This window comes from Acinonyx jubatus, chromosome B2 (genome assembly GCF_027475565.1).
Source record: "Acinonyx jubatus isolate Ajub_Pintada_27869175 chromosome B2, VMU_Ajub_asm_v1.0, whole genome shotgun sequence".
Taxonomy (NCBI): domain Eukaryota; kingdom Metazoa; phylum Chordata; class Mammalia; order Carnivora; family Felidae; genus Acinonyx; species Acinonyx jubatus.
This window is the reverse complement of record NC_069385.1, coordinates 38,839,759-38,853,244: the sequence shown is the minus strand read 5'-3', so window position 1 is coordinate 38,853,244 and position 13,486 is coordinate 38,839,759. Positions and strand designations below refer to the sequence as shown.

Genomic DNA, 13,486 nt, shown 5'->3' with positions numbered 1-13,486 from the left:
CAAGAGTCAGACAACTAACCCACCGAGCCACCCAGTCACCAAGAGTTGTGTGGTTTTATGAGACTTTAAAAAGTAAAATTGAGAAACAAAATTATTTTCTCTAGATTGTTTTTCTGAAATTCTTATAACTGTTTCTTATGTGGATGGTTTACCTTCAACTTTCTGTTCCTTCTGAAGAGGGGAAAGGTTACCAGAAGACCACTTATGATAGGAAATGTGCAGTTGTCCAGTTAAGCCTTCTGTTAGGTGAAATCTTATTACACACTTTTGAGGTAGGATATACTTTTGAGGGGGGGATTTTTTTTCCTAAGTAAACTGCCTGTATTTAAAGAGGTGAATTAGATTAATAATGCTGATGAATTTCTTTTAGTAATTCTTTTTTAAACATAACTTCTGAGGAAATGTTTTGCCTATGGTTTCTAAGTGGAGCGTGTAAGTAAGATCATAAGTACCCCCTGAATTTCTTTGTCCTTTTCTTTCTGAGTTCGAGTAAAGTGCTGCCCATACTAATGACTTCAGTGGATATTGTTGGGGAAGGGTGAGGAGTTTGATTTTTGATTGCTTACTCTTATCTTCTTGGGAGGAGAGAAGCAGGGATAGTGTTGGAAAGTGTGAACGGGGAGCGCCATCCCAGGTAGTGTGAGCCTGTAGTGCTCCCTCTCTCTGCCCAGCCTGATTTCTGAGTGGAACTCACAAAGGAATTACAGGCGATCAGAAAAGATGACTCAGCTATCATAGGATTAATAGAGAAGGCCGAAACCCTTAGAATTCTCAGAAATATTGGTATTTGTACCAGATGTCCTGGAATGGATACCGAAGTCCTTGCTCCCATGTTGAACTGTGCTGATGGTGTTTGCCTGCCATGTGTTTCCTTGAATGTCTTATGTTAACTGCAAGTATTCCTCTGGAGAGTTTCTCTACAATGGAACGATTAGCTTTTACCTGCTGGGCTCTACTTCCTCAGTACAGCCCTTCCTCTCTTCCTGAACAGAAGGGAGGGGAGAGGGAGCTGGACCTAGAGAGGGTGTCCACGGGCTCCTGGGCGCACCTGAGGAAACCAGACATTCTCCTCATCCTCAAAGTTCCCAGCCCACAGAGAACCCACAGGAAGTAAAATAACATGCAACTTGAACAGTGTACTCTTCTTTATGCCCTTGAAAGCTGACCGTGGTCCTTCCTACCCAACGAAAACAAATGTCATCTTGGTGGGGTGGGCAAGGAATACTTCAGACAGTTGAAATTGCTATTTTAAGAACTGTGAAGAGGGAGTTTCTCATGTACTTATGTTGTGCTATCTTTTCTCTCTTTTTTTTTTCTTTTAATCTGCTTTTGCCCTGAAGCTACTCCATTCGCCATTCCATAAGTATGCCTGCTATGAGGTAATGTGTGTCAATTACTTTATATAATATCAATGCAAAATGTATGAAGTGTGACTTTATTGATATTTACTTTGTGGAGTTTTTCCCCCCTCTCAATATGAAAGGAAATCCCATGACCTCCTGTATTCTCTTTTCTGATGGCCTTCAGGAGAAAAGGCTGAGGGTTCTACAGAAGGAGGGTATAATGGGCTTCTGCTTTTGACCACACTGGCTTAAATCCAGCCTCTTCTCATTTGTGTAACCTGAGACAAGTCACTTAACCTTCTCAACTTCCATTCTCTTATCTGTTCATTGGGAGAAATAAGACCCACTGCACATGCTGTTGTGTGACACAAACCAAGTAACCTGTGTAAAGCACATTCTTAGCACTGGCCTGGACGAACACACCTGCAAAGGCGGAAGGACATTCTTTATTTCAGCAGAATTAAATGCAAGCCTGGGAGACAGTTTAAATGAAAGGAATAGGAGACCAGAGGGCTATGGTTGTAGAGAGGATATTAACAGGATTTTTTAAGGTAAATACTAAGGTGAGGTGTCTGTTGAATAATAAAATAATAAGTCATTAAAATTACTAACTGGATGGAAACCTCCGAGAAAGACATTCCCCACTTTGAGTTTGCATGGCTTAATTAGATAAAAGCACACTAATAGTAATAGGGCATGGAAGAATGAATGTCAGACTGGGGGTCAGAAGATGCAGATTGTAGCCCACTTCTGCCATAAATGAACTTGGCAGCCCTGGGAAAGTCACCTCAGTGATAGCAGTTTCTTCATATTTAAAGGAAGAGGCTAAAACCAGATTACTGCTTCCCCCACGGTGCTTGCTGTGGGAGGGCTGCCGTGGGCTAGGCTGGCACGGTGGGGGGGGTGGGTTGTGGGAGATCAGGCCTCCAGGACCCTCCCCCACTACAGTCTGAACTATCCCCATGCTCCCTGCTTTATAGTGTATATTCATACCAAATCTGCATAGTTTGAGACCACCGAAGCCAAATTCTTTTGGGGGTCATTTGTAGCTGTATATGACCTGATTAAATCTGAGGAAATAGCTTCTCCCTGTTCTCTAGCACACATCCTAGTGTAATTTAATTACAGGAATGTCTGTTTTATTATCCTGATGATGTTTCTTCCACACTGGGGTTGTATAGTTACTTGAGAAATTCAGCCGCAGCATTTGATTTCCCTAATTTGGTGGTAAATAGAAAGCATAGATTCAAGATTGCCTAGTCTATCTTTGAATGACTTGCTCCCTGTGGCATAAAAACACTCAAATTGAGTAGCACATCCTGCAGCCCTGAGCTCCTTTACATGTCCAGTTCTAAGTGTAGGTGTCCAAAGAAGGGCTTGCCAAAAATTAACATGGTTTTGCTCTATGAACCCATCTAGTGGCTTATGTAGTCCTCATGCAGATGTAGTCTTATTGGCTTATGCAGATGTAGTTCTCATGATCTTGCCTGAAATTAACTTAAAAAAAATTTTTACTCATCTAACATGTACCCATGAGGCATTAGGCTGAATTGTCTGACCACCGCAGGCCTGTTAACTGATCAGTGATAGGCAGGCATGTAAGCAGGCTTGCCCAAATAAAACCCACAGTGGAAGTAAAGTGCCAGTGAATGTATACTCTTGAGTCATTCAGATATAAATTTGTTAATATTTCATAATGAAACAGCAATATTATGGAGGATTACCCAAGAATTTGACTTATACTTGCATTATAGATAAGATGTGAGATCATAAGTCCCTGGAAACTCACTGTTCTTAATTCATACAGTATGAATGCAGATGCATTTCTGACCATCTGGAGTGTCACAGTTTCCGGAGATAATCTCTAACAAAGCCAAATGCACTCCAAAAACATATTATGTACATTAGTTTCCTCTTGATAGTATTAGAGCCATGCTTCACTCCACACCATACAAAGAAGCCCATATATTATAGCCATTTTCCCTTATAAAATTCCTCTAGGCCATTCCTTTTATTTCAGTTCTTTTGTACTCAAGACAGAATAACGGGCAGCTTATTAAAGTTAGTATCATTCAGTTGAGTTATTTGACTTGAAAATGATGACAGTCCTTGTGGCTGAGTGCTTACATGGATACAAGAATTCAGATACATTTTTAGTTCCTTCTTAGTTCCTGTTTCTTTAGTTAGGGATATCATTTTCAATGGTCATGGTGTCATTGAATCATGATGTCATGTGGCCAAATCCAATATAGGAAACCAAAAAGCACCAAATGAAGTATCTAACGCTTAAAGTAACAAGATGGTGTATATAGATTATTTAACACAATGAATGAGTCACAAATAAAATGTCAATAACTGAAAAGATTCTGTTTGGTAAGAGAACAAAAAGTATATCCTCTTTATGAGGAAAAACAGTGAAAGCATTGACGTTCAGAAACACCACTTCATGAAAATTGACGAAGTGATTACCTTTTGAGGCATGGAAAAGAAAAATTTATGAGCCCTTTTTTTCCTGGAGCTATTTCTGTCTTCTCTCACATTTACTGAAATAAATAACTTTAAATTCCAGGGGAGGCAACTCTAACACAACATTCTTCAGATAGACTTTCCATTGCTTACCAAAAAAAAAAAAAAAAAAAAAAAAAGTTGGAAAAAGGAGTACTGTGCTAGAAACAATTAATTAGTAAATGACAAATTAAGCTATCACTCCTTTGACTCATTGGAAATGATTTCCGGTGCCCCTTGAAATTATTACAGTTGTGTCATTAACAAAATGCTGTACTATTTATTCTACAGATGATTATCTGAATATTTTATCTAGAAAATGTCCATGTCAGGACATGGCTGTGGTGCAGAGATGATGTTTACCAATAAGAACAGAAAGCCACGGTTTCTGCAACCAGCACAGTTGCTAAGACAGCGAGTCTTTGGGGCTGACCTCTCTTCTTTTTTTGTTATTTTAGGAATTCTCCTACTTTCAAATCATTTGAGGAGAGGGTTGAGACAACTGTCACAAGCCTTAAGGTACAGATGAAGTGAATTTTGTGTCGTTGGGTCCGTGAATCAGGACAGCATTAGTCACTGCTATGGTTAGTTCCGAAGGCAGGGCCGCCAGCATTTGGCGCAGCCAGGAAGGCAAACTTGCACAGAGTCCATCTTTTTCTTTCCATATGAATCTATCAATAAAACCAGTACTGAACGGTGTTGCTGTGCCCTCACAGAGTTGTTCATGTAAGCCGTTCAGGGGTGATTACTTGTTGGAAGTGAACTGGGATTTGTGTTCACATCTTGAACTAAGATTAGAACTAAGATTACTAAATTAGAACTTAGTGGTACCCCTCAAAAACAGGTATGTGAGAGAGGATTATGGATAGGATAAAGGATATGTGAATTCTGGATTTAGAATGCAAGTGGAAGGTCAGTAACAACTCAGAGCCCCTTCAGTTTGCACACGGGCTAGCAATAACGAACTTGACTCCACGCGTTATGCTGCCTTCCACCTCCTGTCAGACACCTAGACTTGTTTCCTCCATTCACACACTGAGCACAGCACAGCAAGATTATCATGGAGGGAAAATAAAGCTGAGTCACAAAATGCATAACTTTGTAATAATGCATTTGATTTCCAGGTTTAAACTGAAAATATGTCTGTTTCATGGGAGGGGCTAAAAATTTCATTTGAATATATTGTTTGAGCATAGGTAGGTTAGTCTACAGAGGAAGAAAGCACAAATAAAATCAATCTAGGCTTAAAAGATAGAGAACTTTCAAAACAGGAAAAATCATTGAAACTACTAAGATTGTTTATTTAAACAATGACTTAAATACATCTTGACATTATTATCACTATTTTGTAGACCATCCATTTCTGTATTTCCCTAGCTGGGAAAATGAAGGATGCAGATGATCTTTAACCAGATCAAAAGCAGGTATATGCACATGCTGATTATCCAGCTGCCTCTGAATTCTCTGCCACCATGTGCTGCCTGATAAGCCTGTGAGGCTGGAAGGTCTTCCTCCTATAGGATCTCGAAGAGTCTTTCCTCTTAGGGAAGGATCTTCCACACAGTCTTCTACTTCTACTTTATTTAGCCTGTGATTAGATGTTTATGACCCAAGAATGAGATTGTTACTCAGCATTTACCAGCAGTTTGTAGTTGTGTAATTTCACTACCCCGCTTGTCAACATCATTGCTTATTGAGTGTATAGGGACCCGTAGGAGCCATTACAATTGCCCCCATGGGTAGGGAAAACTTTTGATAAGGAGGGTCAGTGTGGTTCCTTGAACATTTCTCTTGCTAAGATACCAAGTTTCAGAACAAAAGGTTCAGAAAATCCTAGGAGTTAATTTCTCTGCATTTGGTTCTCAGCCTCAGACAATCGAAGGGAGATGGATTCTGTTACTTGTTAGATAAGTTCTGACACAGGAGAAGTTGTACTTTTTAGGTTTTCTTTAGAAGAAGGAGATATGAAGAAGCAAAAGAAGAGTAAAGAACAACCTATTTCCATTTGCTTTTAGGAAACTCTGGTAAGCTCGCAGCTCACATATCATTTGTTTGGTCCACACTCCGAGCTTCTCACTTTTCTCACTTCATGGGGATGGAAAGTGGAGAGTCTGCCTCCACCTTCAGACAAGCACAGAACTAACTCAGCCGACTAGATACTAGCCTGTGTCAAGACTTTCTTAAAGTGGATTCTGTGTCTGCATGATTGTCCCCGGGTTTAACAAGACTCACATGCCACCCACTTCCTATGTCACAGTCAATGCCTACTTCCTCTTTTTCTGCCCACCCAGGCAATGGAGAATAAGCAGCTAATAATTGTGCTTTGTGTAAAACTTCCCACTCATATTCAGTAATTGCAAATTGCTCATTCTTTTTTTCCTCCAGACTAAATAATACAGGTTTAACCCTTCTTTATCTGGTTTCTTTGCTGTATAGTTTACTTTTGTGTTCTAGATTTTCTTCAAAACTTCTGTAAGTTTCTTCAGTTATGGATCGTGAGGCTGTTTCAGCTGACTCACAAATCAGTAAGGATGAATCAGTAAGGGCATTCCTTGCAGGTTTATAGTCTGGAGTTCCATTCACACACACTGCTTTAGGCTTGATTTGTGAAACACCACACGAAAGGAGTCAAGTTCATGTTTGTGTTCTGTTAGAAATAATGTTCTGCTGTGAAGAGAGGTCCATTCTTGCATCTTCCAGCACAATCTGTCACACACCAGGTGGCATTTATATCCAATTGATTGTTCTTCCCTTTTTTTTTTACCAAGTTCTGTAGATAGTTTGATTTTCCATGAACATTTTCCCAATGCCTCATAATTATGTAAAATTTAGTCCTTTTTGCCTACATCATTGATGGCATTACTTGATGACATATCAGCTGATCTCACCTGTACACTTTGTATTTCATCTAAAACAAACAAGCAAGCAGACCAAAACCCAGCTCCTGTGAAATCATATTTGTTATATTCTGCCATGTTCCAGTGAATAAGCACATCCCTTCCAACCATTCTAATCACGTAGCCTTCCAATCATTCTTCGAACCATGTCAACCACACCATATTTTTAGCACGCCTCTTTTTGACGAATACATTGCATGGCCTGATTTAAAACCTTAAAAAAAAAAGACAACATATACTTATTACTTCTTGGTGTCCTCTCAACCAGCCATTTTATTATTAGAGATTAGGAGGCCCAACACCATAATTCAAATAGAATTGTATGCAAACAGCAATCATAGTTTTGGGGACAAAGTGACAAATGCTTGGATTAAGAGTCCAGAAGATGTTTATTGTTCACATCTTTGCTGAAGCAACTCCTCACCTAAAGTATTGCTGTGTGCACTCATTCAACCCACATGTTAGGACACCCCTTTATTCCACTCAACCCACATGGTTAGAAAACCCCTTTATTTCATTCCCCTTTTTGCCAAATTTGCTTTATTTCAAAACGATTCCCTCCTTTATTTTTCTATTTTGATTTGAGAATATCAAGAAGAGAGGAGAGGAGAGGAGAGGAGAGGAGAGGAGAGGAGAGGAGAGGAGAATGCAACAAAACCCAACAGAAAATATCAGTACTTGGTATTCACCTGCTTCAAAACTGTGTGTGACTTCTGTTGCAAAACTGAATACAAATACAATAATGAGGAGAATGGGAACTATTAAGAGAGTAGATTACTCTTGTTTCTCTCTGGAAAGAAATAAACATAGTGAAAAAGTATCAAGTTGAAAGAACGCCTGCTTCTTCCCAGTGCTGAGATGACACAGAGTGGGGGAGGAATCCATGCTCAGTGCCAGAGGTCTGCAAATGAAGGCCTGTGGGCCAAATCCAGCTGGTTGCCTATTTTTGAATGGCCTGTAAGCTAAGAATGGTTTTTATCTTTCTTAATGGTTGAAAACAATCAAAGGAAGAATGCTATTTTGTGATGTGTTAAAATTACATGAAATTCACATTTCAGTGTTCATACATACAGTTTTCTGGGAAAGCAGCCATGCTCATTCATTTATGTGTTGTTTTTGGCTGCTTTGTACAATGGTTGATTTGAGTATTTGTGACAGAGACAATGTGATTCCTAAGCTTAAAATATTTATTATCTGTCACTTTCTGGAATGAGTTTTCTGACCCCGAGCGTGGTGGTAAATTCAACTTAGGAACTGAATTTAAAGAGGCAGACAGGGATTTTAGTGACAATTGGAGAAAAGTGTGTGCTTGTTCTGCAATGATTAAACAGCTTTTAAAACCTGGTTAAGTTTTTTAAAGGGCAGACCAGGCAGGAAGCGGATACATCCCCCAGTGTGGCTTATGTTCCTGTGAGTGAGTGATCACTTTGGTGGCAGTGAGAAGTAGTCAGCATTTTGGGAAAAGCAACATTTTCTATTCTGTACCTTTCTTTTCTTAACGTGTTTTTCCATATTGTTGATAGTTAAAGGAAACCAATGTGACCATCAATAAGGCTTGCATTAAGCATTAAATATTCTTTCAAAGGACTTTTTATGAGGAATTTTTCAAAATACTTTAACCATATTTCTTATAAATTGATTTCTTCCTGATTCTATTCTTATTACCAGTAACAAGTACATGAAAAGGGGTCCTCCTAAAGCATCATAACTTTGCATTTCAAGGGATATTCTTCCTATAAGGGCAACTGCCTAGAAAGATGTGAACTTAAGATTTGAGTCCTGTCTACCTCTCAGAGCAGAGACCAGAAAGCATGTTCAATGCAGCCGCTTTTCAAAACACATTTGTCAGGAATCCAGATCGCCTTGCTAAATCCCAGTAGAAAGCCTCAACTGAAGTCACTTAAAGATGTTCATACATTTTTTTAATTGAGGGAATTTATCTAAAATCCGGTTACATTTTGATTACATCTGTTCTCAGGGTGAATGTGTAGACAGTGTAAATCCACAGATCTGGATATGCTCCTGAAGGGATTGAGATTCTTAGATGTAGACGGGATAAAGAGGGCACTGCTAAAATTGTACAAAATTGTGGAGTTTTGGATCCTATCCCAGAACCCAAGTATAAATGGCATTCTAGCACTCTTAAAGGAAATTACTCTACACCCTTTACGTCCCTTCGCAAGAAAAAAAATATATTTCTGAGCTTGAGAGTAATCCGTCTTACAGAACATTGCAGACCCGATGAACTAACGGCACGCTTGCGTCTCTGCCCATTTCAGACGAAAGTAGGCGGGGCGAACCACGGCGGAGGCAGCTTTGAAGAGGTGCTCAGCTCCACGGCGCACGCCAGCGCGCAGAGCTCGGGGGGCGGGCCCCGGCGGGCCGAGGAGGAGGAGCTGCAGTGCTAGGGCCGCCCCCTGCAGCCGCCGCCGAGCCCCGCCCCCGCCCAGCGCGCCCTCGGATGCGGCGACCAAACACCCACTGCGAAAAACCCAGGCCTTGACCTGTTCTTCGAATGGCCCCACCGCGGAGTTTCATAAAATGATTTCCATTTTGTATGTGTGCTAATGATGAACCACTTGACCATCACACTTAAGTATTCGTAGATTGTCATAATTTAAAATATCCCCACTTCAGCAGGTACACAATTGGCCATACCTTTGTCTTTGTGTAATTCAACATGTATTTCCATAGCTATTAATGACCTGCTTTGATTTTTGCTTGGACTTATGATGTGCATGTTTTTGAAGGCTGAGGGTGAGCACCCCCTTTCAGTTCAGTCACATGGGCGGGATGGAGCTCTTTCTGAGAAGTCTGCAGCAACGGGATGGACTCACTGCAAGTTTCATCAAACTGCTTGTGATCGCCCTCACTTGCATCAATTATGTATGTTTATTTTAAGCAATTAAAATCGATTTTAATGATGACTTTGAATTCTTAATTTCTTTAAGTTTTCAGGCTAGTACAAACTTTAAAAGGTGGTAGCTATGAATCTGCAGATGCTATTTTAAATCAACTTCTGCTAATTTGGTGTACATAAGAGGATGTGTAGGTAATTACCCAGCGACCCTACCAATTCTAAAATTCTCTCTAATCTACATAGAGTAGGTTTTTTTGTTTTGTTTTTTGTTTGTTTTTTTTACATAGAGTAGTATTTAACTCAGGTAAAGGAGATCTGAAAAGGGAGTAGCTAGAAACTGGGAGAAATAGTTCTTCAACCCCTTCCATTTTGCAAATTGCGCACATGAATGAGAAAAAGCATTGTATTAATACAATCGGATTTCTGCAGGAATTTTTACCTTCCACATCATATGCTTCTCTTTCCTTCTAAATGGGAACATACATTTGTTACTAAGTAGACACACATGCTACAGATGCAATTTTTAAGTGAACACAGAATTGACCTACTAATACACAATTTAATATATATATATATATATTATCCATGCAATATATATTATATAATATTTGTTAGTGTTTATTCATTTTTAAATTTACTATTAGAGAGAAGTGGATATATGTGACATAGGGAAATAAAGCCAGTCTGAAAAATCCTATTCAAATGAATGGGGCAGGACAATGCATGCAGCCAACTGAAAATCAAGCTGCTTCAAAGCCATATAATCTCTGAGGCTTGGAATATTAGCAGAGGTAGGTATGGGGCTATAAATTTGAACCAGAGTGGACAAATGTGGACAAGCCCTGCCGGTAGGATCATTGGCATTTTCCCTAATTTTAAGCTTCCAGCATGTTGGTTGAAACTAAACCCTGTCCAGCTGGCTTGTGACTTGCTCACCCACTGCTGCATGTGGGTATCAGTCTTCCTGTGCTCACTCTGCAGTTGCCTGGTGTGTTTGAAATCGTCACCTTTTATAAACTCACTTCTCGACCATACTCCCTTTGACCACATTCAGCACACTGCACTGTATTAGAAAAAACAAGAGTTATGGTGCATAAACAAGTATCTTCATTCACCAATTTCTGCACACACAGGTCTCAGCCTTAAAATCTGAAAACTGTATTAAAAGTGGATAGAAAAACAATCAAGAAAATTAGTGTTAATGTCTTGAAGCTTCAAATATATTTTAGCTGCTTCTTTTAAACCATTCTTCAAAACTTTGGATTTCACCCATTTTATAAAAACTATATTCATGTCATGTCTACTAATTGAAAGGTTTTCTTTGATTATTATTCACTCTGATCTGGGAGTGATATAAGAGACAATGACACGAGTATCATTTTGTGATGTGTGAATAAGTCATCACTCCAACTGAAATAATCAAACCAGTTGTTGGTAGGTGGGTAGTCTTAGCGTAGAGGTTTCATTTCCTAATCACTCAAGAGCTGCCTGTTTCTGCCTCACTTTGCACGTGCAAGGTCATCCCGACTTGACTGGCCCTGGAGTTTCCCTATTATGTTCACATGCGGTAAAGTGTTTCCACAAGTGCTAAAAGGTATTCACACACGATGGACGTCATCTTTTACTAAAAAATCAAAATGACTTCAGGTCAACACCATGTATACAAAATTATAGTACAACAAAAAAATTCTCAATAACCTGGAATTCCAATAGTTGTGGTTACAAAATAAACTGGCTCTTCAAAAAAGTATGCAGTTCTATAAACTAACCATTTGCCACTTTTTAAAATGCTGTTGCTTGATGGAAAATATTCATGAATTTACTGTGCAAATTTATCTTACAACTCACATCTCATAAAGACTATGAACATTGGTAGGTAATGTCAGCAAAGCAATCTGCATCTTACTCTAAATTATACATTTTCTTGTAACGCTGTTCTCAAACTATAGAAAGCAGAGCTGCATGCTTTATTATGGAACGTCTTAATAGGCCACACCATTCATGGTGGTCAATGTGAAGAAAACACTGGAAGCCTAGACTGCTGCTCTGTCACTGTTCATTGTTCCAAAAGTATCTGACAGCTTGAAATTTGTAGAACCTCACCACAAAACGGTGCATAAACTTGTGCACTTATTATCAAGTTGGAGTGTGGATGGGTGTGGGAAAGGAAGATGGTGGGAAGATGAAAAAGTGATTTAAACATGAGATGTAATAAGACTGCTTTAAACCTGGTGTTCAGAGAACTTCAGACTATCATATGTGGCAAAATCTTGTGTGTGTGTGTGTGTGTGTGTGTGTGTGTGTGTGTGTTTTAAGTTTATTTTTTGAGAGAGAAAGTACAAGCAGGGGAGGGGCAGAGAGAGGGAGAGAGAGGATGGCAAGCAGGCTCCACACTGTCAGCACGGAGCCCAACGCAGGGCTCAAACACACGAACTGTGAGATTAAGACCTGAGCCGAAATCAAGAGCCAGTTGCTTGACCAACTGTGCCACCCAGGTGCCCCTCTTATGGTTACTTTTAATAATATCTAAGAATGGTAAAAATTCTTTACATGTCTTTTAGCTCATACCATAAAGAGTAGGTATCAAGGCAATCCAAAAATAACATAATCAATCCTAAATCTCCCCCCCAGAAATCATCCCAATCTCACTTTGAGTATGAAGACTGGCAAATTACTCAGGTAGAAATGCTGGGTACGGAGGATGCTCTTCCACAAGGCACTTTATCAGCCATTCATCTCCAAGCACACATCACCACGAGACTGAGATGAGCAGGTTGGACATTCTGGTAGAACGGACAGTTTTCAAATAGAATTATGTAACAGCTGGTGAAATTCCAGTCCACAAGGGAAAAACAAAGGAACTATTTTTGAAAAAGGGCCCCCCTCACCCACGCCTCCACGCCCCCAGGGCCTAGGTAGGGAGAGCCAGGCTGAGAAGAGCCCTGTCTTCCCCTGCAGCCCTGCCTTTCCACCCTGTCCTCCTTTTGAGCGGGGTAGTCTCTCTTCCTAATTACAAGGAGGTAACAAATTCTCTTTTGTTGAATTCAACTCAACAATAATTTTTTGGTACCACATTTTAATTATAGGTTCTGTTATTCAGAAGATCAATTCCAGGCAAGTAGCAGGTATCTTCTAAGAGAAAAAAAAAATTAAGCAATGATGCCCAAATATTTGTAGAGTTGGCTGATGAATTCAATAGCTATCTCTTCCTATTGATCTTCGTTGTGTTATTAAATGATATTTATAGCTCTCTTTTTAAGCTCGTTACTCCAGCGAGTAAGGTTTAGGACAAGTGTGAGCTTGGTAGGTAGATGGGAAACTGAAATAATGATTAGGTGACCAGTATTAAGTCTGACCCAATACAGGCTGGATTTATGAAAATTGCAGCAGGCAAAAAACATCAGAAGTAAAACTTCATGACCACAGAAAATCTTCTGGTTATAAATATTTGAACTTTTATCTGTGATTATTTTATGTGCATATTTTCATGCCAGGAGAAAAAATACTGATAGATGGAGTTCTGTTTTCCTACTAACCATATCTCTAGTAACGAGCAGACTTGGAATTTTCAACCATTTACCACTTTTTAAATACCGTTGCTATGATGCATCAGTATTTTGAAGCAAACCGCGTTGCTCTTTTCAACGCAGAGCAGTTATATGTACACATGTGTTGCTTCTGAAGAGATCATGCACTTTGCTTCCTGCAGACTGGGTATCCATGGATACTGCCAAGAGTTTCCAAAGAAACGCTTCCTAGAATACTCTCATCATGCCACAGTAACGGCCTTCTTCAAATGGAAACTGACGTTTGAATTAAAGGGGCAGGCATCATTGCTTCACGCCAAAATACTGGGCAAGTTTGCACAGATGGTCTTCTTT

At 39.6% G+C, this 13,486-nt stretch overlaps 1 protein-coding gene across 8 annotated transcripts in view; it reads left to right on the top strand.

Moving 5' to 3' along the window:
- The window catches only part of TPD52L1 (TPD52 like 1), a 100,507-nt gene extending 90,835 nt beyond the window's left edge, over positions 1 to 9,672 (top strand). For 3 of the 8 annotated variants that reach the window (XM_015084328.3, XM_015084330.3, XM_053222282.1), the window contains 3 exons: positions 1,341 to 1,379; positions 4,307 to 4,367; positions 9,025 to 9,672. In XM_015084328.3, the coding sequence (XP_014939814.1) occupies positions 1,341 to 1,379; positions 4,307 to 4,367; positions 9,025 to 9,153 (229 nt within the window). In that variant the 3' untranslated portion in view covers positions 9,154 to 9,672. Of the gene's footprint in view, positions 1 to 1,340; positions 1,380 to 4,306; positions 4,368 to 5,790; positions 5,873 to 9,024 lie in introns of all 8 variants that reach the window. The other 5 variants (XM_027056970.2, XM_053222283.1, XM_015084331.3 and 2 more) reach the window with 3 other exon arrangements.
- Positions 9,673 to 13,486: the final 3,814 nt, after the last annotated feature.